General features: G+C 46.0%; 1 protein-coding gene and 1 pseudogene across 1 annotated transcript in view; one reads left to right on the top strand and one right to left on the bottom strand.

The window, feature by feature from the left end:
- PALLD (palladin, cytoskeletal associated protein) overlaps positions 1–21,673 on the bottom strand; it is a 380,643-nt gene extending 358,970 nt beyond the window's left edge. The window contains exon 1 of the mRNA XM_060102703.1: positions 20,769–21,673. Within this exon, the coding sequence (XP_059958686.1) occupies positions 20,769–21,673 (905 nt within the window). The remainder of the gene's footprint in view (positions 1–20,768) is intronic.
- Positions 21,674–23,196: 1,523 nt separating this feature from the next.
- Positions 23,197–23,953, top strand: LOC132491716 (ubiquitin-conjugating enzyme E2 R1-like; annotated as a pseudogene).
- Positions 23,954–24,305: the final 352 nt, after the last annotated feature.

Below are 24,305 nucleotides of genomic sequence, written 5' to 3' on the forward strand. Positions count from 1 at the left end.
TAATAATACATAACTTAATAATATCTTAATATTTATTAAGATGCTACTATGTGTCTGGCACAGTTTTAAACTCTTTCCCTGTGTTCATTGACTTAACACTCATAATAACCCCAGAGGTAGGTACTTTTGTTATTCCCATTTTACCAACAAGGAAACTGCAGCACAGAAAGGGTAAATGACTTGCCAAGGTGACCTGAGAGTCACACTCTTGCTCCAGAGGCTGATTGTCAGACACTAGCTCTTTTGCTCTTTGTTTCACAAGTGAATATATATACACACACTTTATGCACAAGCCTTTTTTTTTTTTTTTTTTTTTTTTTTTGCAGTACGCGGGCCTCTCACTGTTGTGGCCTCTCCCGTTGCAGAGCACAGGCTCCGGACGTGCAGGCTCAGCGGCCATGGCTCACGGGCCCAGCTGCTCCGTGGCACGTGGGATCTTCCCGGACCGAGGCACGAAGCCGTGTCCCCTGCATCGGCAGGCGGACTCTCCACCACTGCACCACCAGGGAAGCCCCACAAACATATTTTTAATTCTAAAGGGATTCTCTGTGACTACCTTTATTTCTTAGGAAAATTTACATTAGTGTTTGTTTATAGATTGCTTTTCTTGTTAAATCCAGAAACTTGGCCATTGAGATGGTCCCTGAAATGATGAAATCAATTCTTTAGAACAAGTGCTACTGTCTAATTTGGCTACTGCTACTTTATGGCTAGAGACCGATGACTTATAATGGATTCAAATTTCTGGCTAGAGCAACACCCCACGTTTGCCTTGGACATCCAATGTGCTCATTGGTTCATGGAGATATCAGATGTGCAGCATCATCACACGAAGTGCAGCGGGCCTGTCACAGCACTGCGGGTCGTGGGTTGACCAGGGAGTGGTGACAGGCAGCTGCTGTCACTCTGTAATGTTCAAACCATGGAACAGCAGCTTCACACAACAGGGGCAACATTTCCTGGGCTCAGGAGTTGATACTGGTCCCAGTTCTCTCACTGGTCCACAGAAGCATCGGTGCCGATGTCTTTAGGTGGTTGAAGTGTGTAGAGATAGGACCAACTTTTCAAGTGAGATTTACAAGGGGGCAGATACTGGGGGGAAACAGGGATTGAGAAAGAAGGCAAAGGGTGGGGAAGAGGAGAAACAGTGTGATTGGTTGTATCCTGTTAATTTATTAACTCCCAGAAAGCAACCTTGTGGAGGAATCAGACATAAGCCTGTATCTTCACTGTAGTGAAAATGAAGGTACCACCCTGTTGCTTCACCTCTTCTGGCTTCTGGTTCATTGGAGGTTTAAGAGAACATTTATTGTAAAATATAAAAGACTCAGTTTTTCAATTCAGTGCAAACGTACAGAGAAAGAAAAAAACGTTTTTAATGAATTAAAGGAAATGATACTTGAGTATGAGTAGGAAACTATAAAATTAAGTAGTGTCATTTCCCTTGGATTCTGTCCCATTTGGCTTGCTCTTGTCACCCAGACATGATGATGGGGGTGGGGCTGAGTTGTTTTGGCGAGCTGCTGATATACCACTCTCATTAATCTTGAAACGTTCGCTAATTTTAAAAAGGTACCATGTATGTGTGTGTATTTGCATGTGTGTTATGTCTGTGTGTCTAAATATGCACATTCTTTCTTAAGAATGAGAGGCACACAGACAACTTTTTGTACCCTCGGCAGCCAAGGAACTGGGTAGATGATACCATAAAAGATCTTTGGCACAGGACAAAATACATGTAGTGTTCTAGGAAGAACACCATGATTGTAAAATAAGAACAATTTTAAAAGCTCAAAAAATAAACTCCAAATGGATTAAAGACCTAAATGTAAGGCCAGACACTATAAAACTCTTAGCGGAAAACAGGCAGAACACTCTTTGCCATAAATCACAGCAAGATCCTTTCTGACCCACCTGCTAGAGAAATGGAAATAAAAACAAAAATAAACGCATGGGACCTAATGAAACAAAAGCTTTTGCACAGCAAAGGAAACTATAAACAAGACGAAAAGACAACCCTCAGAATGGGAGAAAATATTTGCAAACGAAACAAGTGACAAAGGATTCATCTCCAAAATATACAAACAACTCATGCAGCTCAATATCAAAAAAACAAACAACCCAATCCAAAAATGGGCAGAAGACCTAAATGGACATTTCTCCAAAGAAGATATACAGATTGCCAATAAACACATGAAAGAATGCTCAACATCACTAATCATTAGAGAAACGCAAATCAAAACTACAATGAGGTATCACCTCATACCAGTCAGAATGGCCATCATCAAAACAATCTACAAACAATAAATGCTGGAGAGGGTGTGGAGAAAAGGGAACCCTCTTGCACTGTTGGTGGGAATGTAAGTTGATACAGCCACTATGGAGAACAGTATGCAGGTTCCTTAAAAAACTAAAAATAGAACTGCCATATGACCCAGCAATCCCACTACTGGGCGTATACCCTGAGAAAACCATAATTCAAAAAGAGTCATGTACCACAGTGTTCACTGCAGCTCTATTTACAATAGCCAGGACATGGAAGCAACCTAAGTGTCCACTGCCAGATGAATGGATAAAGATGTGGCACATATATACAATGGAATATTACTCAGCCATAAAAAGAAACAAAATTGAGTTATTTGTAGAGTCTGTCATACAGAGTGAAGTAAGTCAGAAAGAGAAAAACAAATACCATATGTTAACACATATATATGGAATCTAAAAACAAATGGTTCTGAAGAACCTAGGGGCAGGACAGGAATAAAGACACAGACATAGAGAACGGACGTGAGGACATGGGGAAGGGGAAGGGTAATAAGCTGGGACGAAGTGAGAGAGTGGCACGGACTTATATATACACTACCAAATGTAAAATAGATAGTGGGTAGCAGCCACAGAGCATAGGGAGATCAGCTCGGTGCTTTGTGATCACCTAGAGGGGTGGGATGGGGAGGGTGGGAGGGAGACATAAGAGGGAGGAGGTATGGGGATATATGTATAACTGATTCACTTTGTTATTAAGCAGAAACTAACACACCATTATAAAGCAATTATAGTCCAATAATGAGATTAATAAATAAATAAATAAATAAATAAATAAATAAATAAATAAAAGCTCTGAAATATAACTAAAATAAGCCAGAAAATGGATTAACTTAAAACTCATGAGGGCAAAAGTGTAAGAGCCAACTGAGTTCATTCTCACCATTTAACACTGAGACATTTTCTGGATGTGTTTATGGGTCAAACAGGCCATTCATTAGAAACACTGCTACAGAAAGTACCAAATACATACTTGGGCTGGTAGAGGGCAATAAAAAGTCAATAATTTTCAATAAGTAAATAATAAGATAATTTACACCTGTGTCTCCACTGCCCATCTTAAGACGTGACACATTGCCAGCATGGTTGCAGCCCCTCTGCCTTCCCTACCGACCACACTCTTTGCAACGTGAAGCAGTGTGGAGGTGCCTCAAAAAAAGGAAAAAATAGGACAATGACACAATCCAGCAATCCCACTCCTGGTATTTTTTTTTGGAGTATAGTTGCTTTACATTAGTGTATTAGTTTATACTGTACAGCAAAGTGAATCAGCTATACATGTACATATATGCCCTCTTTTTTGGATTTCCTTCCCATTTAGGTCACCACAGAGCACTGAGTAGAGTTCCCTGTGCTATACAGTAGGTTCTCATTAGTTATCTATTTTATACATAGCATCAGTAGTGTATAGATGTGAATCCTAATCTCCCAATTCATCACCGCCCCCCCCCCGCCTTGGTATCCATACATTTGTTCCCTACATGTGTCTCTTTCTGCTTTGTAAATAAGACAGTCTATACCAATTTTTCCAGGTTCCACATTCATGTGTTAATACACGATATTTGTTTTTCTCTTTCTGACTTACATCACCCTGTATGACAGTCTCTAGGTCCACCCAATTTGCTGCAAATGGCAATATTTCATTCTTTTTTATAGCTGAGTAATATTCCATTGTATATATGTACCACATCTTCTTTATCCATTCATCTGTCAGTGGGCACTTAGATTGATTCCATGTCCTGGCTATTGTAAATAGAGCTGCAATGAACATTGTGGTATATGACTGGTTTTGAATTATGGTTTTCTCTGGGTATATGCCCAGTAGTGGGATTGCTGGGACATATGGTAGTTCTATTTTTAGTTTTTTAAGGAACTTCCATACTGTTCTCCATAGTGGCTGTATCAATTTACATTCCCACCAGCAGTGCAAGACGATTCCCTTTTCTCCACACCCTCTCCAGCATTTGTTGTTTGTAGATTTTCTGATGATGGCCATTCTGACTGGTGTGAGGTGATACCTCATTGTAGTTTTGATTTGCATTTCTCTAATAATTAGTGATGTTGGGCATCTTTTCCTGTGTTTTTTGGCCATCTGTATGTCTTCTTTTGGAGAGATGTCTATGTAGGTCTTCCACCCATTTTTGGATTGGGTTGTTTGTTTGGTTGATATTGCCACTCCTGGTATTCATCTGAAAGAAATGAAATCACTCTCTCCTAGAGATGTCCACTTTCTTTCTGATGACCATTTAGGTCCTTTCCAGTGTTTGGAAACAATGTTGCTATGACCATGTGTGTCCATGCGTCCCTGTCCACATGGTTACCTCCTCCAGGTATAAACACACACCTGGGAGCGGGACTCATTCATTCATTTACTCAGCACATGCCTATGGGACACCTGTTACCTGCAGGCACCATTCTAGGCCCAGGGACACAACGGCAAAAATCAGCTGGAGGTCTTGACACTTGAGGGGTTTATATTTTACTGAGGGAGACATAAAATAAATGAAGCAGATGTGTCAGTAAGTTCTAGGGGAAAACCAGAATGGAGCCTAAAAAATGACATAAATGACCTTATTTACAAAACGGAAATAAACTCACAGACATAGGAAACAAACTTATGGTTCCCAAAGGGGAAACGGGGGGAGGGTTAAATTAGGAATTTGGGATTGACCTATACACACTACTTTGTATAAAACAGATAAACAACAAGTGTTTACTGTATAACACAGAGAACTACACTCAGTATCTTCTAGTAACCTATAATGGAAAAGAATCTGTAAAAGAATAGATACATGTGTATGTATAACTGAATCACTTTACTGTACACCTGAAAGTGACACAACATTGTAAATCAACTCTACCTCAATTAAAACAAAACAAGAGAGTGGCGTGGGCAGGCCCTGTTCTTTTCCACGGGGCAGTCACGGAAGCCTGGCTCTGATGGGGACATCCAAGGAGAGAGATGGAGGGTCCAGGACTGCGTGGATCTGGGGAAGAGCAGCCCAGGGGGAGGGAACAGCAGGCATGGAGACCTTGGGCACGCAGGGTCCAGCAAGGACACAGCTGTGGCTGCCGTGGCAGGGCTGCGAATCAGGGGCAGCATCAGAGAGACAGGCCCTTCTCACCGTCTACAGGACTACAGGTTTCTCTCTGAGAGCACCCAGCAGGCCCCGGACAGCTTGGCACTGGGCTGGGATCACAATTTCATGGAAAAGAACCGTGCCGGGTGTGGTGTAGACTGGGATGGGCCGGGGTGGAAACAGGGCATGGATTAAGGCAGGTGGTGCAGACACCCAGGGGAAGATGCTGGCGGCGGGGACCAGAGCCGCACTCACGGAGGAGGCATGAGGCGGTCAGGTTGAGGGCAACAGGGGTCGAGGTTTTGTTCATGAACGGCTGGCAGGAGGGCTGTCATTTGTTGGCCTGGAGAAGAGTTAGGAAGACAGGGTTTCGGAGGACAGGAGACTCATGGACTCACTTTTGGATACATTACACTAGATGCACCTGTTAGGTACCCAAGCAGAGACCCAAGTAGACAACTGGGTATCACACAAAGTTCAGAGGATGCAGGTCTTTAATTTCCTGTGTATCCCAGCACTGTCCCCACGTTGTTTGTACCTACTCACATGTGACGCCGCATTGACACCTGTGCTGGCATACTGCTCCTCTGAGGCTACTGTCTGCTGTCGGTGTTGACAACCCTCTTCAAGAAAAACAGCCCTGCTTGGCTAAGCCATGTGGATCGTGATGTTACAAGTGCGGAAGCTTCACTACCTACTGGCCACGCTTTCATGAACCGATGCGGCTACAAGACAGGACACACCACACCCTGATTCCCTGAGTGAGAAAACTGGGTCAGTGGCTTGCTTCAATGTCTGTTTTCTTTTGAGGAGATGGAAATTTCTACCGGCAGCATTGCACAGGTCTGATAGGGCTAATCCTCTTGTTTTGGCTTTTGATGGTGATCAAAGCTTCCCTAATATAAACTAACTGGAGGCCTTGCAGGTGCTTGGGTTTGATTATAAAAAGAAGAAATTTAATTACTTTCAATTACGTGTATTAATTGAAATTTTATTAGGCTAATAATGATGACCTAATAGCCATCTTATGATGATGTGTAGGTATGAGTCATTGTACTAGAAGATTAAAGATACCCGGACCATTGGTGGACTCCACTTTTACTGCAGTAAGTGGGTGTTTAAAAGTGGTTTTTCCACAGCCAACATCGTTCCCAATGGTGAAAAAGTGAAACCATTTCCACTAAGGTCAGGAACAAGACAAGGTTGTCCACCCTCACCACTATTATTCAACATAGTTTTGGAAGTTTTAGCCACAGCAATCAGAGAAGAAAAAGAAATAAAAGGAATCCAAATCAGAAAAGGAGTGAAGCTGTCACTGTTTGCAGATGACATGATACTATACATAGAGAATCCTAAGATGCTACCAGAAAATTACTAGAGCTAATCAATGAATTTGGTAAAGTAGCAGGATACAAAATTAATGCACAGAAATCTCTTGCATTCCCATACACTAATGCTGAAAAATCTGAAGAGAAATTAAGGAAACACTCCCATTTACCATTGCAACAAAAAGAATAAAATATCTAGGAATAAATCTATGTAAGGAGGCAAAAGACCTGTATGAAGAAAACTATAAGACACTGATGAAAGAAATTAAAGATGATACAAACAGATATACCATGTTCTTGGACTGGAAGAATCAACATTGTGAAAATGACTCTACTACCCAAAGCAATCTACAGATTCAATGCAATCCCTATCAAACTACCACTGGCATTTTTCACAGAACTAGAACAAAAAATTTCACAATTTGTATGGAAACACAAAAGACCCCGAATAGCCAAAGCAATCTTGAGAAAGAAAAATGGAGCTGGAGGAATCAGGCTCCTGGACTTCAGACTCTACTACAAAGTTACAGCAATCAAGGTAGTATGGTACTGGCAAAAAAACAGAAATACAGATCAATGGAACAGGATAGAAAGCCCAGAGATAAACCCATGCACATATGGTCACCTTACCTTTGATAAAGGAGGCAAGAATATACAATGGAGAAAAGACAGCCTCTTCAATAAGTGGTGCTGGGAAAACTGGACAGCTACATATAAAAGACTGAAATTAGAACACTCCCTAACACCATACACAAAAATAAACTCAAAATGGATTAAAGACCTAAGTGTAAGGCCAGACACTATCAAACTGTTAGAGGAAAACATAGGCAGAACACTCTATGACATAAATCACAGCAAGATCCTTTCTGACCCACCTCCTAGAGAAATGGAAATAAAAACAAAAATAAACAAATGGGATGTAATGAAACTCAAAAGCTTTTGCACAGGGCCTCCCTGGTGGCGCAGTGGTTGAGAGTCCGCCTGCCGATGCAGGGGACACGGGTTCGTGCCCCGATCCCGGAGGATCCCACATGCCGCGGAGCGGCTGGGCCCGCGAGCCATGGCCGCGGAGCCTGTGTGTCCGGAGCCTGTGCTCCGCAACGGGAGAGGCCACAGCAGTGAGAGGCCCGCGTACAGCAAAAAAAAAAAAAAAAAAAAAAAAAAGCTTTTGCACAGCAAAGGAAACCATAAACAAGATGAAAAGACAACCCTCAGAATGGGAGAAAATATTTGCAAAGGAAGCAAGTGAGAAAGGATTAATCTCCAAAATATAAAGGAAGCTCATGCAGCTCAATATCAAAAAAACTAACAACTCAATCCAGAAATGGGCAGAAGACCTAAACAGACATTTCTCCAAAGAAGATATACACATTGCCAACAAACACATGAAAGGATGCTCAACATCACTACTCATTAGAGAAATGCAAATCAAAACTACAATTAGGGATCACCTCACACCCATCAGAATGGCCATCATCAAAAAGTCTACAAACAGTAAATGCTGGAGAGGATGTGGAGGAAAGGGAACCCTCCTACACTGTTGGTGGGAATGTAAATTGATACAGCCACTACAGAGAATAGTATGGAGGTTCCTTAAAAAACTAATAATAGACCTACCATTCGACCCAGCAATCCCACTACTGGGCATATACCCTGAGAAAACCATAATTCAAAAAGAGTCATGTACCACAATGTTCATTGCAGCTCTATTTATAAGAGCCAGGATATGGAACAACCTACGTGTCCATCAACAAATGAATGGATAAAGAAGATGTGGCACATATACACAACGGAATATTACTCACCCATAAAAAGAAATGAAATTGAGTTATTTGTAGTGAGGTGGATGGACCTAGAGTCTGTCATACAGAGTAAAGTAAGTCAGAAAGAGAAAAACAAATACCGTATGCTAACATATATATATGGAATCTGAAAAAAAAAAAAAAAGAACCTAGGGGCAGGACAGGAATAAAGACACAGATGTAGAGAATGGACTTGAGGACACAGGGAGGGAGAAGGGTAAGCTGGGATGAAGTGAGAGAGTGGCGTGGACATATATACACTACCAAATGTAAAATAGACAGCTAGTGGGTAGCAGCCACATAGCACAGGGAGATCAGCTCGGTGCTTTGTGTCCACCTAGAGGGGTGGGATAGGGAGGGTGGGAGGGAGACGCAAGAGGGAGGAGATATGGGGATATATGTATACGTGTAGCTGATTCACTTTACTATACAGCAGCAACTGACACACCATTGTAAAGCAATTATACTCCAATAAGATGTTAGTGTAAAACTAACATCTAAAACTAGTGTAAAAAAATAAATAAATAAAAGTGGTTTTTTTCTTACGAGTTTGCACACACTTACCTTACAATATAATTTGAATGTGAGGACGGTTTGCACTACTGCTTGTAAACTGGAAATAATCTGCTTTGTTTGTAGCTATTTGATAGAGAATATCGGTGTCCCCCCATCTTTAAACATTTTTTGCATTATGTTGACTGACTTATTTAGCAGTAGTGAATGCAAAAAAAGAATAACCAGGAACCGTTATGTTTTTTACATATAGAGAAATACTGTGGAACTGCTATGTTTTTTAAATATCGAAAAATACTGTAGAAATTCCATTTTTTTTTAAAGATAATTTGGAGTCTGAAGTCCAAAGCAGAAAACTTTCAAGGTGTTGTTTCCACTAGCCTGCATTTCTGGAGCCTGCCCTGTCATCTCAGGAGCCATCACAGGGTGTGGTCCTGAATTGAGGACCTGCATTCTGTTCCCGGCTCTAGGACCAATGAATTCTTTTTCTGTTCCTAGGCGAATAATTTCCTAGTTTTCTTAGTTTCCTTATATTTAAACGGTTTAAAATCTATGGTTGCCATGATAAAATATTTTTAAAGTATAAAGTGAAGATGTGAGGCCTCATTTTTATCATACCAGAGGTACTTCTGTGTTAGAATTCTTCATGAATTTTTCACCAACTCCCAAAAGTTGAGAGTGGAGAGAGGGGAGGTGAGGGAGGTGAGGGAACACATCTTTGTCCTGTTGTCAAGCCGTGCAAGAGAAACAGGGAACATCTGATGTGATCTGGTTTTATGCAATAATTCAAATTGTTAACAAGTAATTTGCATGTAAGTTGTGTTGCAAATTGTATGTAACTTTAATGACTGAACAGAAGCTTTAGTTCCATCAGCTTGTCTCTGCTTTGCTGGAGTTTTGGTGGAATCATGCAAAAGTGAAGAAGGAAAACGGGATTTTTTCAGTCCTGGTTGTGGTTATAACTGGTATTTGTGCCAGTTACACTTGGGCGGGGGGGTGAAGTGACTGGATAGAAAGTGGAAATGCCTTGAACCGTGTTCCCATCAGTCCCGCTTCAGCTGGGCTACTTCGTCCGCCTCCTGCCCCGGTCCAGATGGCTGCTACTTGGGCCAAACGTAAAAAGCTCCAGGCCCGCAACTTCGTGGCCCACACGTCAGTCTGGCCATTCGCCCCCATCTGGACCCCGCGCGAGTTGGTCAGGGACGTGTCCCTCACTCAGCCCCGTCTGAGTCTGTCTCCATGACTGGAGTCTTGAATGGCAGATCTGCTCCCTGTGCCCCATCCCTGTATCTGGACACTGGTACCCGCCATCCCGCTTTCCTGGGGCGCATGCCTCTACCTATGCCTGGTCTGCCACCTCCTCACCTCTGGACCCGCTGCCCCCTGCCAGCACCTCGGGTCTCCCGGCCTCTGTCCGTTGCTGGTCCCAGGTCCCCCCGCACCCCTGCTCTCCACGAGTCCTGTCACCTGCTCCCGGGGCCCTGGGAGGTGGCCCATCGATCACCAGGACTTCCCAGTCTCGGGTCCTGAGCCTCCCGGACCGACTCGGTGGGAGCGAGGTTCTAAAATGCCCCAGTGCAGGCAACTCTTTACAAAAGGTTTTCTTCCGTATACAAAATTCCCTTTAAAGGTTTCCTCTTTAGCCTCTCCTAGGTCTCACGTGGGAAGGAAGCTCAAAGTTCTTAGGCATTTGGTACATTTACCAACGCATGGCAGAGGGACCAAGATCTTTGGAGCAGATATTAAGAAAAATTGAATGTACGTTTATACATTTCCCCCTAAAAAAACCCTCAAAGGATACAAAAACGACAAGCTAACTTTAAACAACGGCACAGTCTCATCAGAAGCTTAATTTCTCTAGAAGAGCACAATTTGTAATGACTAAGGAACATTGCTCATGGACCTTGGTAGACTGGGAGATGACAAGAGAAACTAGTTAATAATCCTGTAGCTACTAACTAAGTTAGTCCTCCCCTCCCGCTGTAAGAAGAAAAGAGGCAGAAGCATGAACTTGAGGGCCCCCAAGGTACGAAATGGTTAAGTGAACCTTAACACAGGAATTAGGATTTGCTCACCTGGATTAATCCTTTGATGGTAAATGGGTTAGCTTTTGTGGTTTCTGAAAGGGTGTGGTGCGCACAGAATACATTTGGAACAGGCCTATTTTGGGAGTAAACCTAAGCGGGGCCATATGTTGTTTGAAAACCTGTGGAACTCTTTTGAGTGACACGTGAATGTATTTCGAACGAAGAATTACTTGTTCCCAAGATTAGCGGGTTAAAAAAAAAATCTAAACAGAATCCAGAAGAAATACTCAATTTCACTTCTATCACAGGCGAAACGATAAGAAAAAATCTTTATGTAAAATATACATAAATGCAGAATTTAGGATGCCATAGTTAATTAAATGAATGCATTAGGAAGTTTCTTACTGCCCTCTGCTGTCAGTTTCTAAAAGAAATATAGCAGACTTACTGTAAAAACGGACTCAAGGTGGATTAGTTGAACAAACTGGTTTGAAAAAAATTTCCTGCCCCTAATTCCACCACTTTCCAGCCAGTAATGCTGATTTACTTCATGTCTGTGTGTAGTGGTCTGTCAGCCCAAGGAACCAGCTCCAGCAAAGTGTGTGTGTCAGTGGATGTACGGTGAGTGGTAAAGTTTGTGATTTGGGAGATGCTACATTAATAAGAAATTACCAGCCTTGCAATCCATAGTCAATGATGTCCTCCTTACCTTTGCGCCAAATTTCTTAATTTTGAATTTACTTTTTCATATTTACATAATTTAGGCAAAACACTCTTCATTAATAAAAGCAAAACCTTCCAGATAAATGCTTTAATGGCTTATTTTCTGTAGTATAATCCTGACTTGAACTGTTATTTTCATTTTGGCGTATGAAATTAAGAAATGAGAAATACTAACAATAATAGGTAACAGCAAAGTGGCAGTTACTAGGTGCAAGGCACTGTTTTATTTTTTTCACATATTATTTTTATTTAGTCATAAAACAGAATGGGGGCGGTGGGTATTATAATTCCCATTTCACAGGTGAATAAACTGAGTCACAAAATAACTTATCGACGGGTGCATTTGGTGAAAGGTGAAGCTGTGATAGGAAACCCTGGAATCTGACCCCAGGGTCGCTCCTCTTAAGCTCTTTGCACAAAAGGTACAAATGCTGCATTTACGGAGGAAGAATGTAGAGAAATTACAGTGGCTACTGACGGCACACTCCCCGCCTGCTGTTTGTCTGCTGTCCACCCTCTCGTGGCCGGAGCCTGGGCATGGACAACAGGCCTGTCCACGCCCAGCCCGGTATCTATCCCTGTCTTGTGGGAAAGTTCTGCCACATTGAAGGTGTGGTGCGCTCAGCATAGGAGCATCTGCCAGGGGAACCCATGCCTCAGACCAGACACATCCGGGGCTGCCCTTGTGATTGGCCGCACATACCTGTGCTTTTCATCTGCCAGACAGCTTCTGGCTTCCAGCACACTTTCAACAATCTCCAGCAGCTCATATTTAAATTACGCACAGCACTTGAATATATCAGTTGGGCATCCTAAGTTCCCCCCTTAGTCAGCAGCACTGGTTCCTGACGACAGACCCAACCCACCAGGGACAACCAGCACAGCTACTACTTGCCATTCCAGGCTGCCTTTGCCTTGCAAGTACTTGAAAATACGACCTCAGGCTCCAGAGGGCTAACTCTACAGGAAATGAAACAGCACGTAAAACACTGATGGGCTTGAATTCGTTTGCCTCCTTAAATAGGCTGTGGACTGATCAAACCTTGAGTTACTTTACAGAGACAGCGCTGCTCATATGTAAGAGGGGAACCCATGTCTCCAGGATGACCTGGAACCAAGAGTCTTCAGTCTGCGGAACTCAAAGAATAGAAATGTTGCCATCAGAGCCCTTTATGAATCAAGGCATCCTTCAATGAGGAAAACCAGGCTCCCAGCACAAGAAGCTGACACCAACTGATTAGCAAGTCAGCTTCAAGTTTGAAATTCCCTGAACCCCGTAAATTATGCCCTGATCCCTGGACCAGGGAGACAGATTTGAGCCGTGCCTCCTGTCTCCTTGCTGGTGGACCTCACAATAACGCACTTTTTTTCCTCAAAAGCCGGGGCCATTGTATTGGCTCCTATGTGTGTCCAGCAGCCAGCCCTTGCTCGGTAACAATTTTCGGTGACCACGAAGGGACCCATGTCTTGTGACCAACTGTCCGTGGCTCTGAAGCCCCCGGGGTGTGTGGGCCTTCACCACTGAACCTGAGTGGCCACCTAGACTGCCCGTGTCCAGAGGGTGGGGTTTCAGGTTCTTGCTTTCCCACCATGGGACTCCAGGCTCCTCAGGCTATTTTCACCTTTGACAAAAGAAAGTGCTCCTGGATCAGATGTCTTTTGGGTGAGTAACCTTGTTAAAACATGCCTGTGCCTAAATTGTCTAAAAACCTCATCAGGATCATGGGTTAGAGTCCCACACTGGGGGGAAACATGAAAGGTCCTCAAAAGTCCAGGGTAGACATAAATCACAGCAGTATCTTTTTTGATCCGCCTCCTACAGTAATGAAAATAAAAACAAAAATAAACAAATGGGACTTAATTAAACTTAAAAGCTTTTGCACAGCAAAGGAAACCATAAACAAACAAAAAAAGACAACCCACAGAATGGGAGAAAATATTTCGAAATGAAGCCAACACCAAGGAATTAATCTCCAAAATATACAAACAGCTCATGGAGCTCTATGTCAAAAAAACAACCCAGTCAAAAGATGGGCAGAAGGGCTTCCCTGGTGGCACAGTGGTTGAGAGTCCGCCTGCCGATGCAGGGGACACGGGTTCGTGCCCCGGTCTGGGAAGATCCCACATGCCGTGGAGCGGCTGGGCCCGTGGGCCATGGCTGCTGAGCCTGCGCGTCCAGAGCCTGTGATCCACAGCGGGAGAGGCCACAACAGTGAGAGACCCGCATACCGAAAAAAAAAAAAAAAAAGATGGGCAGAAGATCTAAATAGACATTTCTCCAAAGAAGACATACAGATGGCCAAAAAGCACATGAAAAGATGCTCAACATCATTAATTATCAGAGAAATGCAAATCAAAACTACAATGAGGTATCACCTCACACTGGTCAGAATGGCCATCATCAAAAAGTCTACAAACAATAAATGCTGGAGTGGGTGTGGAGAAAAGGAAACCCTCTTGCACTGTTGGTGGGAATGTGAATTGATACAGCCACTATGGAGAACAGTATGGAGGTTCCTTAAAAAACTGAAAATAGAATTACCATATGACCCAGCAATCCCACTCCTGGGCACATATCCAGACAAAACTATAATTTGAAAAGATACTTGCACCTCAATGTTCACAGCAGCACTATTTACAAAAGCCAAGACAAGGAAGCAACCTAAATGTCCATCGACAGAGGAATGGATAAAGAAGACATGGTACATATATACAATGGAATTGTATATATTACTCAACCATAAAAAGAACAAAATAATGCAGCAACACCCATTTTCAGCAACATGGATAGACCTAGAGGTTATTATAGTAAGTATAATTATTATACTAATTATTATTATTATAAGTCTTATTATACTAAGACCTAGAGATCATTATACTATATTATACTAAGATTATTATACCATTTCCAGCAACATGGATAGACCTAGATATTATTATACTAAGTGAAGTAACTCAGACAGAGAAAGACAAATATCATATATCACTCATATGTGGAATCTAATTTTTTAAAATGATACAAATGAACTTATTTACAAAACAAATAAACTCACCGATTTCAAAAACAAACTTATGGTTACCAAAGGGGAAATGTGGGTGAGGGAGGGATAAATTAGGAGATTGGGATTGACATATACACGCTACTATATATAGAATAGATAACCAACAGGGACCTACTGTACAGCACAGGGAGCTCTACTCAGTATTCTGTAGTAACCTATATGGGAAAAGTATCTGATAAAGAATGAATACATGTATATGTATAACTGAATCACTTTGCTGTACACCTGAAACTAACACAACATTGTAAATCAACTTTCCTCCAATAAAATTTTGAAAAAGTAGTTCAAGTTAGAGTCCTGAACCCTGGGTTAAAGTCCCAGAGTCTTGGATTTCTTTGTCTGTCCAGGTTGGTCTAAGTCTGTTGAATTTGTTAGGATTGGCCAATAGAGGGAGGCCCTTGGATGACTGTAGCCAAACTTTATTAAACCTGATTTAACGAGGTCCCCGACTCAGGAGACAGAAGACATTGCTCCCTGACTGGAAACCCTGCCGCATACCCCATGCCTGGGTTAAAGGCATTTCCACCCAGAACACCTCCTTGGTATCATTTTGCTCTGGTCATCCTGAGAGGATGACCTTTCAAATGAGGAACATTAATAGTATACCTGACTGTAGTCCTTTGAGATGTATTCTTCAAAACTGGTCAATGTTTAGCTATGAGCCGATGGAAAAGAAGAAAATGATTTTCTCTGTAACACTGCCTGGCCCCAGTATCAGCTGGAATCAGGGGGAAATGGCCAGAGAAGGGGTCTTTGAACTATGATACTATCTTATAATTCGACTTGTTTTGTTAGAGAGAGGAAAACTGGGATGAAATCCCATTGCACAGTCATTTATGTCTTTATATCGGAACAAGAATCTGCAGAAGAGGTGTAAAATTGTGGTTCAGAGGGAAGAACCTCAGAAAAAGCCTGTTTCAATTGAGTCAAAGCCTAACCATGATCTTGACCTACTACATCCAGTCCCTCTGTCAGCCCCTCTTGTGGTTTCCCTGTCTTATGAAGGAGGTCTGCCTGCAGTCAGTGCAAAGGGTCCTTCCAGCCCTCCGAGGGCTGCCGGTCCGGCTCTGTACTGCCCACACCAGACGGTCACAAAGGAACACTCTTTCCTCCCCATACCCACCGGGGTATTCAGTTTGGCCCAGGGAACACTCTACCTCTGGCAGGGCATTTCCGTTAAGACAGGTCCCAGCAGGCTTAGATGACCAAGGCCAACCCAGGGGATTCCCCTGTATCAGCCTTGGATTTATACAACTGGAGAAATAATAAGCCATCTTATTGAGATGAGCCTCAGAAAATGGAGAATCTCTTTACATCTGTTTTGCTACTCATCACCCTAACTGGGCTGACATACAGGCCCTCCTGAATACCCTGCTGTGGAAGAGCACAGGAAGGTATTAGAGAAGGCTGCCAGGAAGCTGAAATTTCCCTGAATCACAACCAAATCATCCAATCAGGACTCGGGCGGCACAGGCCACACCTAGAGCTGAACCAGGATGATGGGACCCGAAAGACCCAAGGGAACTGAGCAAGCCTGAATCATCGTAAGGAATGTTTAATAACCAGACTTCAACAGGAGCCCCCAAACAACAGAGCTTGAATAAGATCCAGGAAGTACAGCAAGGACCCCAGGAGAACCCATCCACCTTCCTTGAGGGGGTTTTTGAGGCTTCCAGATGCTATACTGATATGGATCTGGAACACCCAGCTGTAACTGCTCAAATGCCCTGTTCCCTTTTTGGGAAAATTAAATGCACTCCTACATCAAGCCTCTGCCCCACCAGCTGCCCCATTACGATCAGGAGACCAAGCCTCCCCCAGAAGCCCCTGAAGAAATTCTGCAAAAGGTAAGAATGCATGTTTGGGCTGATGGGAGGCCAGGAAGAGACAAGACGGCTTACCTAGTAGTAGTAAAACTCCATCCAGAGGCCAAGGCTCCAAATGTGAAGCAACAGGCATTTAAAGAGGCATTTGAAAGAAGGTATAAAGCCTCTGACGACCACCTTTCTTAAATGCCAATTATTCTGACCTTGTCAATGCTCATATAACACTCCCATCCTGTCGGTGCAAAAACCCGGGACCAGCGATCACTTTTATACAGGATTTGAGGGCTGTTAACCAAACTGTAGATGATATACATCTGGTAATGCCAAATCTTTATACTTTACTTACAACTTTATCTGGAGACTTTTGCTGGTTTACAGTTCTGGAGTTAAAAGATGCGTTTTACTGCACACCCCTAAGTCCTGAGAACCAGGGGTTTGCCTTTGAATGGGACGGCCCAGAGTCTGACCTAAAACAACGATCCTGCTGGATGGGACTCCCACAAGGATTGAAGCAGGACCCCACCATCTTCGGGGAAGCCTTAGCCACGGATTGAAGGGATCTCCAATTAAATGAGGGAGTCTCACTCCAATATGTGGATGGTATACTAACTGCTCGTAGAACTAAGGAAGCGTTAAGACCAAAATACTGCAAGGGAAAAGCACAAATTTCTCAACCAACTCTAAAATATTTAGGACTTGAGGTATCCAAAGGACAAAGAAACTTACTGCCAGATGGAGGAGAAGCATTAGTTATGGTGACTGTAGCCACTACCAGAAGGCATTCTTGAGGATTCTTAGGAATTGCTGGGTTTTGTCGTATTTGGATTCCTAACTTTGAACTCTGAGACAATATGAGGCTCTTAAAGGAAATGACAATATGCCATTAAGCTGGACTCCGAGATGCCATAATGAATTCCACACCATCAAGGAGAAGCTTTTCACAGCCCAGCACTTGGTCACCCAGGCATTTTGTGTCTGAAAGACAGGGCGTGAGTCTTAGAACGCTAACTCAATGTTTAGGTACCTCCAGAAAGCCAGTAGTTTACTTTTCTTGAGTCCAACAATCGGGCGTGTACGTCAAGTATGGCCAGTTTGCCTCTGGGCTGTGGCTGCAACCTATGACCTTTCACAGGAGGCTGAAAAGTGTACCCTGAGCCAGCCTGCCACTGTGCATGCCCCTCACAGCGTGCAACCTTTACTTGAACGAAACGGCGGATGTAGGCTTCCTTCGGGGAGGCTGGGCAAATACCAGGCCACACCATTTGACACCCCAAATGTCACATTACAGGTGGTGTCCACTCTAAACCCAGTCACGCTGCTCCCCAGGACGACAGGGGGGCCTGCTCACGGTTGTGTACAATTAATTGAATACAACCTGACTGATCAGCCTTTAGAAAATCTGGAAATGGAAATATTCACGGACACGAGCAGCTTCACGGACCAGGTGGGGCTTGGAAAGGCCGGGGGTACAGTTGTAGCTCATCAGGAAGCCCTAGAAGCAGAAGCCCCCGTCCAGGTCCGTCTGCCCAGAAGGCCGAGCTCACAGCCCGCACAGACCCCTGAGGCTTGGAGCTAAGGAAAAGGTGACTATCTATACCGATTCCAAGTTTGCCTTCTCTGTCCTACATGCACACGGAGCCACCTAGAAAGACTGGTCTACTGACATCAGGAGGAAAGAAATTCAACATGCAGAGGAGATACCAGCCTTATTAGATGCTGTTTTATATATATATACATATATATATACACACACACACACACACACACACACACATATTTATATGTATAGATGCTGGAATAAATAGCCATAGGACATTGCCTGGGCCACCCAAAGACGGATCGTTATATAACGATCGGAAATTAGGCTGATCAGACAGCAAAACAGGCAGCCAGAACCAAAAACCCAGATCCTAAGGCTTCAGCACTCATTCCAAGTGTGGACCTGTCCCTGTTTAAGCCTCAGATCTGGCAATGGATCTCGAGATAGCCCATGCATGGGGATTTCACGCTGATTCCCGAGACTTAGACGGTGATCAGGCCCAAACAACCACAGAGGCTGGATTTATACTGAGCTTATACATGAGCATGTGATGCAAGGACCTATTACTTACCTACACCAAGGTACCCATGATGGGAGGGCTGCACAAGTTTATCATTGGTCTATAAATGCAAATGACCACCCAAAAGGTACTACAAAATTGCCTGATCTGCACCGGAAACAATCCTAAAACTGGGCCACCCCGATGATAAAAGGGATGCAAACCCGAGGGACAGAACCAGGGGGTGACTGGTAAACAGACTTCACCGTTAGGCCAAGAATCAGGGAACACTGTAGATATTTGCTGGTGTTGGTGACGCCCCTGCACAGAATGGGGCAAAGCTTCTCCACGCAGGACAGAGAATGCTTCCTAGGCAACAAAGGCCTTCCTCAAAGAAATGATCCCTCGTTTTGGGTCACGTCTTTCAATTCAAAGTGACAACAGAGGAGCTTTCATAGCCAAGGTGACTCAAAGGTGTCTGGGGCCCTCGGAACACGATGGAATTTCATGCTTCCTGGAGACCTCAGTCTACGGGGAGGACTGAAACGACGAATCATTCCTTGAAAGAGACAGTCACCAAAATAGGCCAAGAAACCAACGTGACTTGGGATAAGGTCTTACCAGCTGCCCTGCTGAGGGTCAGAGTGGCCCCTAGAAGCAAGCTTCAACTGAGCCCTGATGCGACGTTCTCTGGGACACCTCCCTTAAGGTCTCATGTGGTAACAGAATTAGATTTGATAAAATGTGTACAGTCTCTCAGTGGTGTCGTACCTTCTATACATAAAAAGCATCTAGTCCGTTACTGTTTCCCACAGACGTCCCCCGGCATTGCACAAGCCCAGGGACTGGGTCCCCCTTGAACCTGGACAAACCAACAGACTGAGGACCAGTGAAGCCCGTGTGGAACGGCTCCTATGACGTCCTTCTGGTTACATATACTCCAGTAAAGCTAAAAAGAGTCAAGCCTTGGGTCTCCTACTCCCAGAAACCTTAAATCACTTTTCAGAAGGAAACAGAACAGCTAAGACTCCACCTGGCTGTGACGAGAAGACAATGATATCTCGACAGCAGCCTGTTTCTGCCCAAGAGTCTGGACCAGGCCTACGTGAATCCAAATTCAATCGCTAAAATGTTAAAACTAACATGTTTTCACGGATTCCCAAAGTCGCAGTTCTGTGTGTCTCAGGACTAAACCCTCTTCACTCATCAAATGTGTCCTCCTTGTCCATCTTGTATATGTAAAAAGTCCCCTCCCCCACGCACAGGATGACTGCCCAAGACTTCAGAGTTCAAGGCGGGACTCAGGAATGCTTACAAGTAAGTGCAAAACAATTTCATTCCTCCTATAAAGATCCACGCCCCTCATTAGCCGAAAGAAGCTAGCCGGGTCCTCGCCCCTACTTCCCTCCAGACCGAGGAACGCACAAAGGAGACGCAGGTGAAACATCGCCCAGCTTAAACTCGTTTGCCTCCTTAAGTACCTTCATTGCACAAACCTGAAGTTATTTTACAGAGACAGCCCCGCGCATGTGCAAGACGGGAACGGGCGTCTCCAGGATGACCCCGACAGCACGAGGAGCTTTCTTGGACTGATTAGCAAGGCAGCTTCCAAGCCTGAAATTCCCTAAACCCTTAAATTCCGCCCTGATCCCTGGGTTGGGAGATGGATTTGAGCCGGGCCTCCTGTCTCCTTGCTGGTCGACCTCACAATGAAGCTTTTTCTTTTCACAAAAGCCGGGGCCACCCATCTTAGTTTAGGCATGCGGGATGTAGTTCCCCCACCAGGGATCCAACTGGGTCCCCTGCATTGGGAGCGCGGAGGTTTACCCACTGGACCACCAGGGAAGTCCGCATGCAGCAACTAAGACCCAGCGCAGCCTGAAAGAGTAAAAAAAAAAAAAAAAAGCCGGGGCCATAATATTGGCTTCTGTGCGCTTCCGGGAGCCAGCCCTTGCTGGGTAACAGAAATCTCTTCTTTCACATTAAAGTAAAACCGAAAGTCCACGCGCATCATCTCATAGCATCTCCACAACCAAGGAGTCGTACCTGACCCGAGGAGGTGGGTTCCCGGCGACTCTGCACTCGAGCTGCACCCGACTTCCTTCTGCCACCTCTTGGCTCCGCAGCTTCTGGATGAACCGGGGAGCGGCCAGCAGGTGGCGGGCGGCCGGGGGAGAGGGGCTCCGGCTGGGCCGGACCACGTCCCGGGCCGCCGCAGGGTGATGCCCGGGCTCCAGGGGCTCGGCCCCGGCTTCCACCTCCAGCTGGTCCCCGGTGGGACTCCGGCTGGCCGAGGCGCTCATCGGGGCTGACAGCTGGTTCTTAGGGGACAGGTACCCGCTGTCCGGGGATGAGGACTCCCCGTTGGGGTTCCTGGTTCTCGGCTTGGAGGTTTCTCTGAAGATGGCCGTCAGCTCCTCAATGAGGGTGGCCGCCTTGTCGCACAGCGGGCTCTGGGGCCCGGCCCTGCCCCCGTGTGCGGCTCTGGGCTTGGCACTGGCGCCGGGGGCTTTGGCACCGTGTTGCCCTGCCCTGCGGAGACTCCGGATGTAGCTGGGCCGGGCCAGCAGGGGCGAGACGCCGGGCTTCCTCCTGGACGCAGGCGAGGAGATGCGCTCAGCTCGCTCTGCTGGCAGCGGCGGGCCAGGTGCGGGCCTGTGGGCGCCAGGCGTCCCCGGGGACGCGTGCTCACCCGGCCTGGCCTCCTGAGGGGGAGGCGACCCCCAGAGGCTCCCAGGAGAGGGGCTGAAAATCTGTGAGTCCTCCCTTTCCGAGTCGCAGTCCTCCGTCTCTGAGTTGGCTATGGCTCTGCGGGCCAGGTCCAGACTCTTGTTTATCTCCTCCTGGCTGAGGAAGGCCGACAGCCCGGGCAAGAAGTCTGCGTTCTCGCCATCTTCCGCCACGTCCGACAGGGAGTCGTAGAAGGAGTCACGGGAGGACATGTCGGACATAGTCGAGAGGCGCTCATGCACTCTGTGTGCTTTGGACAGGAAGGCAGGGGCCTGGAAACCAGCTCTGAAGGACAAGAGACACAACTGCAGTTAGTAGGAGCGATTGGGGTGTGTGTGTGTGTGTGTGTGTGATCACAATACTGCTCATCCACAAGTTGGGAGAAACAGTAAGGCAAGCAAATATGCTTTTTAAGTCATTTTCCCCTATAAATTCGAAGAAACGTCAAGCATACTTGTGTTTATCATTTTAATTTGGTATTTGCCCTGTGAGAGAATACTAATCCTCTCACTAAGCATCATTAAATAACTCGGGAGGGCCACGCCTGCCCTGGGTGCTGTGAGTGGACCCGGGCCTCTGCCTCTTGGGCCCCCTTCCCTCCCCCCTCACCCCCCCTTACAGCTCTAATTTCATTGATGTTATGAGAACAGGAGTTTGTTGATATTTTAAGCAAATCTGACTCTGCTTATGTCACCCTAAACCACAAAATGCATTTTGATTCCAATCTTCATTGGTTTTTAGTTTTCGGTGAAATTTTTCAAACCTTTTCTTTTCCTGGTGTCCAGACATGTGTATTCACATTCATTCATTCACTAGTTAATTCAAGGCAGAGTTGAAATCGCTTACTGAATTTCAGGTGCAGAGGGACAGTTGCGCTCTAGACCAGGGGTTGGCAAACTTCCCCACAAATGGGCGGATAACCCCAGACCACTCAGCATGAGGGGGCATTGTGCCAATGGAGCTCTGCAGATTATTTCACTTAAAACCCTCACAACTGCTGGCCCCAGTTTAGAAAGGGGAAAACTGAACCAGAGGATGTGAGAACAAGAGCCCAGACGACGACACCAGAGCCCACGCCTTCGCCATATGCTTCCCTACCATCATATTATCATTTCACAGCCGAGGTCCCAGCAATGGATCCGACTAAGAAAACGTGGGTCAGAAATCAGAGTTCTGCTATTAAGGATATTTAGTGCAAAGTGAAAATAACATGATAGATTTTAAAACCTCACAAAAAGCACTGTCCGAGGAAGCTAGAGAGCATACTTCTGTATGGTGAAACAACTTTAAATTCTTTTTTTTTTTTTAAATAGGGAGTGTTTGCCGGAGGCAGATTAAATCACCTGTTTATTAATTTATATTTTGGTTTTAAAGAGGCACCATCTGACAGGATCCAGTTGTCCGGATTAGGTGTAGTTTAGAAACCACTTGCACAGTGAAAAGGAAAACAATAGCAGGAAGGCATATATGGTCCGGGTTTAATCTGCAACCCCAACATTGCCGCTAGAACATGCACGTGGGCTAGGGAAAGCGTTCATCACATGGATGAAAGGGGAGGTTTCCACGTGGCCCAAACTCACCAGAAAATTATGCTTCAGAGATTTCCGTGTTATTCAACCTTCACATTAAAAGGTCATAATCAAAGAGATACAACTGCAAACATTTCTGTTATTGCCCTGAGATTTCATGTGTGATTTCACACAGCGTTTCTGGCAATGCCGTGCTGGTGAGATCCATACAGAAAATGCAACACACCGGCAGCGGCGCAGAGCTAGTGGAGCGCCCGGGGGCTCCGGGCGGCAGACGTCCCGTGGCTCCCACGCGCCCCCGGCCCCCGCCCGCCGCCGCCATGGCCGGGTCGCCGGCGCCCAGCTCGCAGGAAGCGCTTCTGCTGGAGCTCAAGGGGCCGGTGGAGAGCGTCCCGCTGAGCCCGGTGGGCGAGGGCCGCCTGTCTACCTGTGCGGTGGCCATCTTCGGCCGACACCTACCACGAGGGCGGCTACTTCAAGGCGCCTCGAGAGCCCCCTCGACGACCGCCGGCCTCTTAGTCCCTGACCAGGATGTGGCACCCCGACACCTACCGGACTGGGGACGTGTGCATCTCCGTCCTCCGCCCCCGCCAGTCCATGACGCCCTCGCAGCGGCGGAGCCCCGCCCAGAACGTCAGAACGTCAGGACGCCGCTCCTGAGCGCCGTGTCCCTCCCCCTCGGACCCAACACCTCTCCCGCCCACGGGGGCGCCTCCGTGATGCACGGGAAGCGGGAAGAGAGCAAAGGCTGGGACCGCGAGTACACGGACAACAACCGGAAGCAGGTCCCGGGGACCACGGTGCACGCGGAGCGGGGCGGCGTGCAGTGCCCACCACGCCGGCCGGGTCCTGCGTGAAGACCAGGACCCCGGCGCCCACGGAGACGCAGAGCTCTTCCTCGAGGACGGCGAGGCCGAAGCCGACCGCTGCTTCTGGGACGACTCGCAGGACTCGGGCACCGAGGAGCCCTGACACCGCATCTTACCTCAGCCACCCGCCTGTCTGCCGCCACCACCACCTCCGGGCGCCGCGCGGCCTGGGGTCCCCGAGCCCACGTCTCCTCTGCCTCCGCCTCCAGGGAGGCCGCCGCCCTTGAGGCCCTGGGCCCCGCGTGGGCCGCAGCCAGAGACTCGGGGTCCCCCCTCGCGAGTGGACGGATTGACTCGGGGTCATCTCTTCTCTCTACTTTGGTTTGTTTGGAATCTAAACAAAGCAACTTTATGAGAAAAAGAAAAGAAAATGCAACACACTAAAGAAGAACTAATGTGTAAAAAGGAGTAAAGAAGGGGTGAGGTCAGTGTCCACTTGCGCAAGCAGGGCTGGC

Source organism: Mesoplodon densirostris, chromosome 6, assembly GCF_025265405.1.
Source record: "Mesoplodon densirostris isolate mMesDen1 chromosome 6, mMesDen1 primary haplotype, whole genome shotgun sequence".
In the NCBI taxonomy this organism is placed as follows: domain Eukaryota; kingdom Metazoa; phylum Chordata; class Mammalia; order Artiodactyla; family Ziphiidae; genus Mesoplodon; species Mesoplodon densirostris.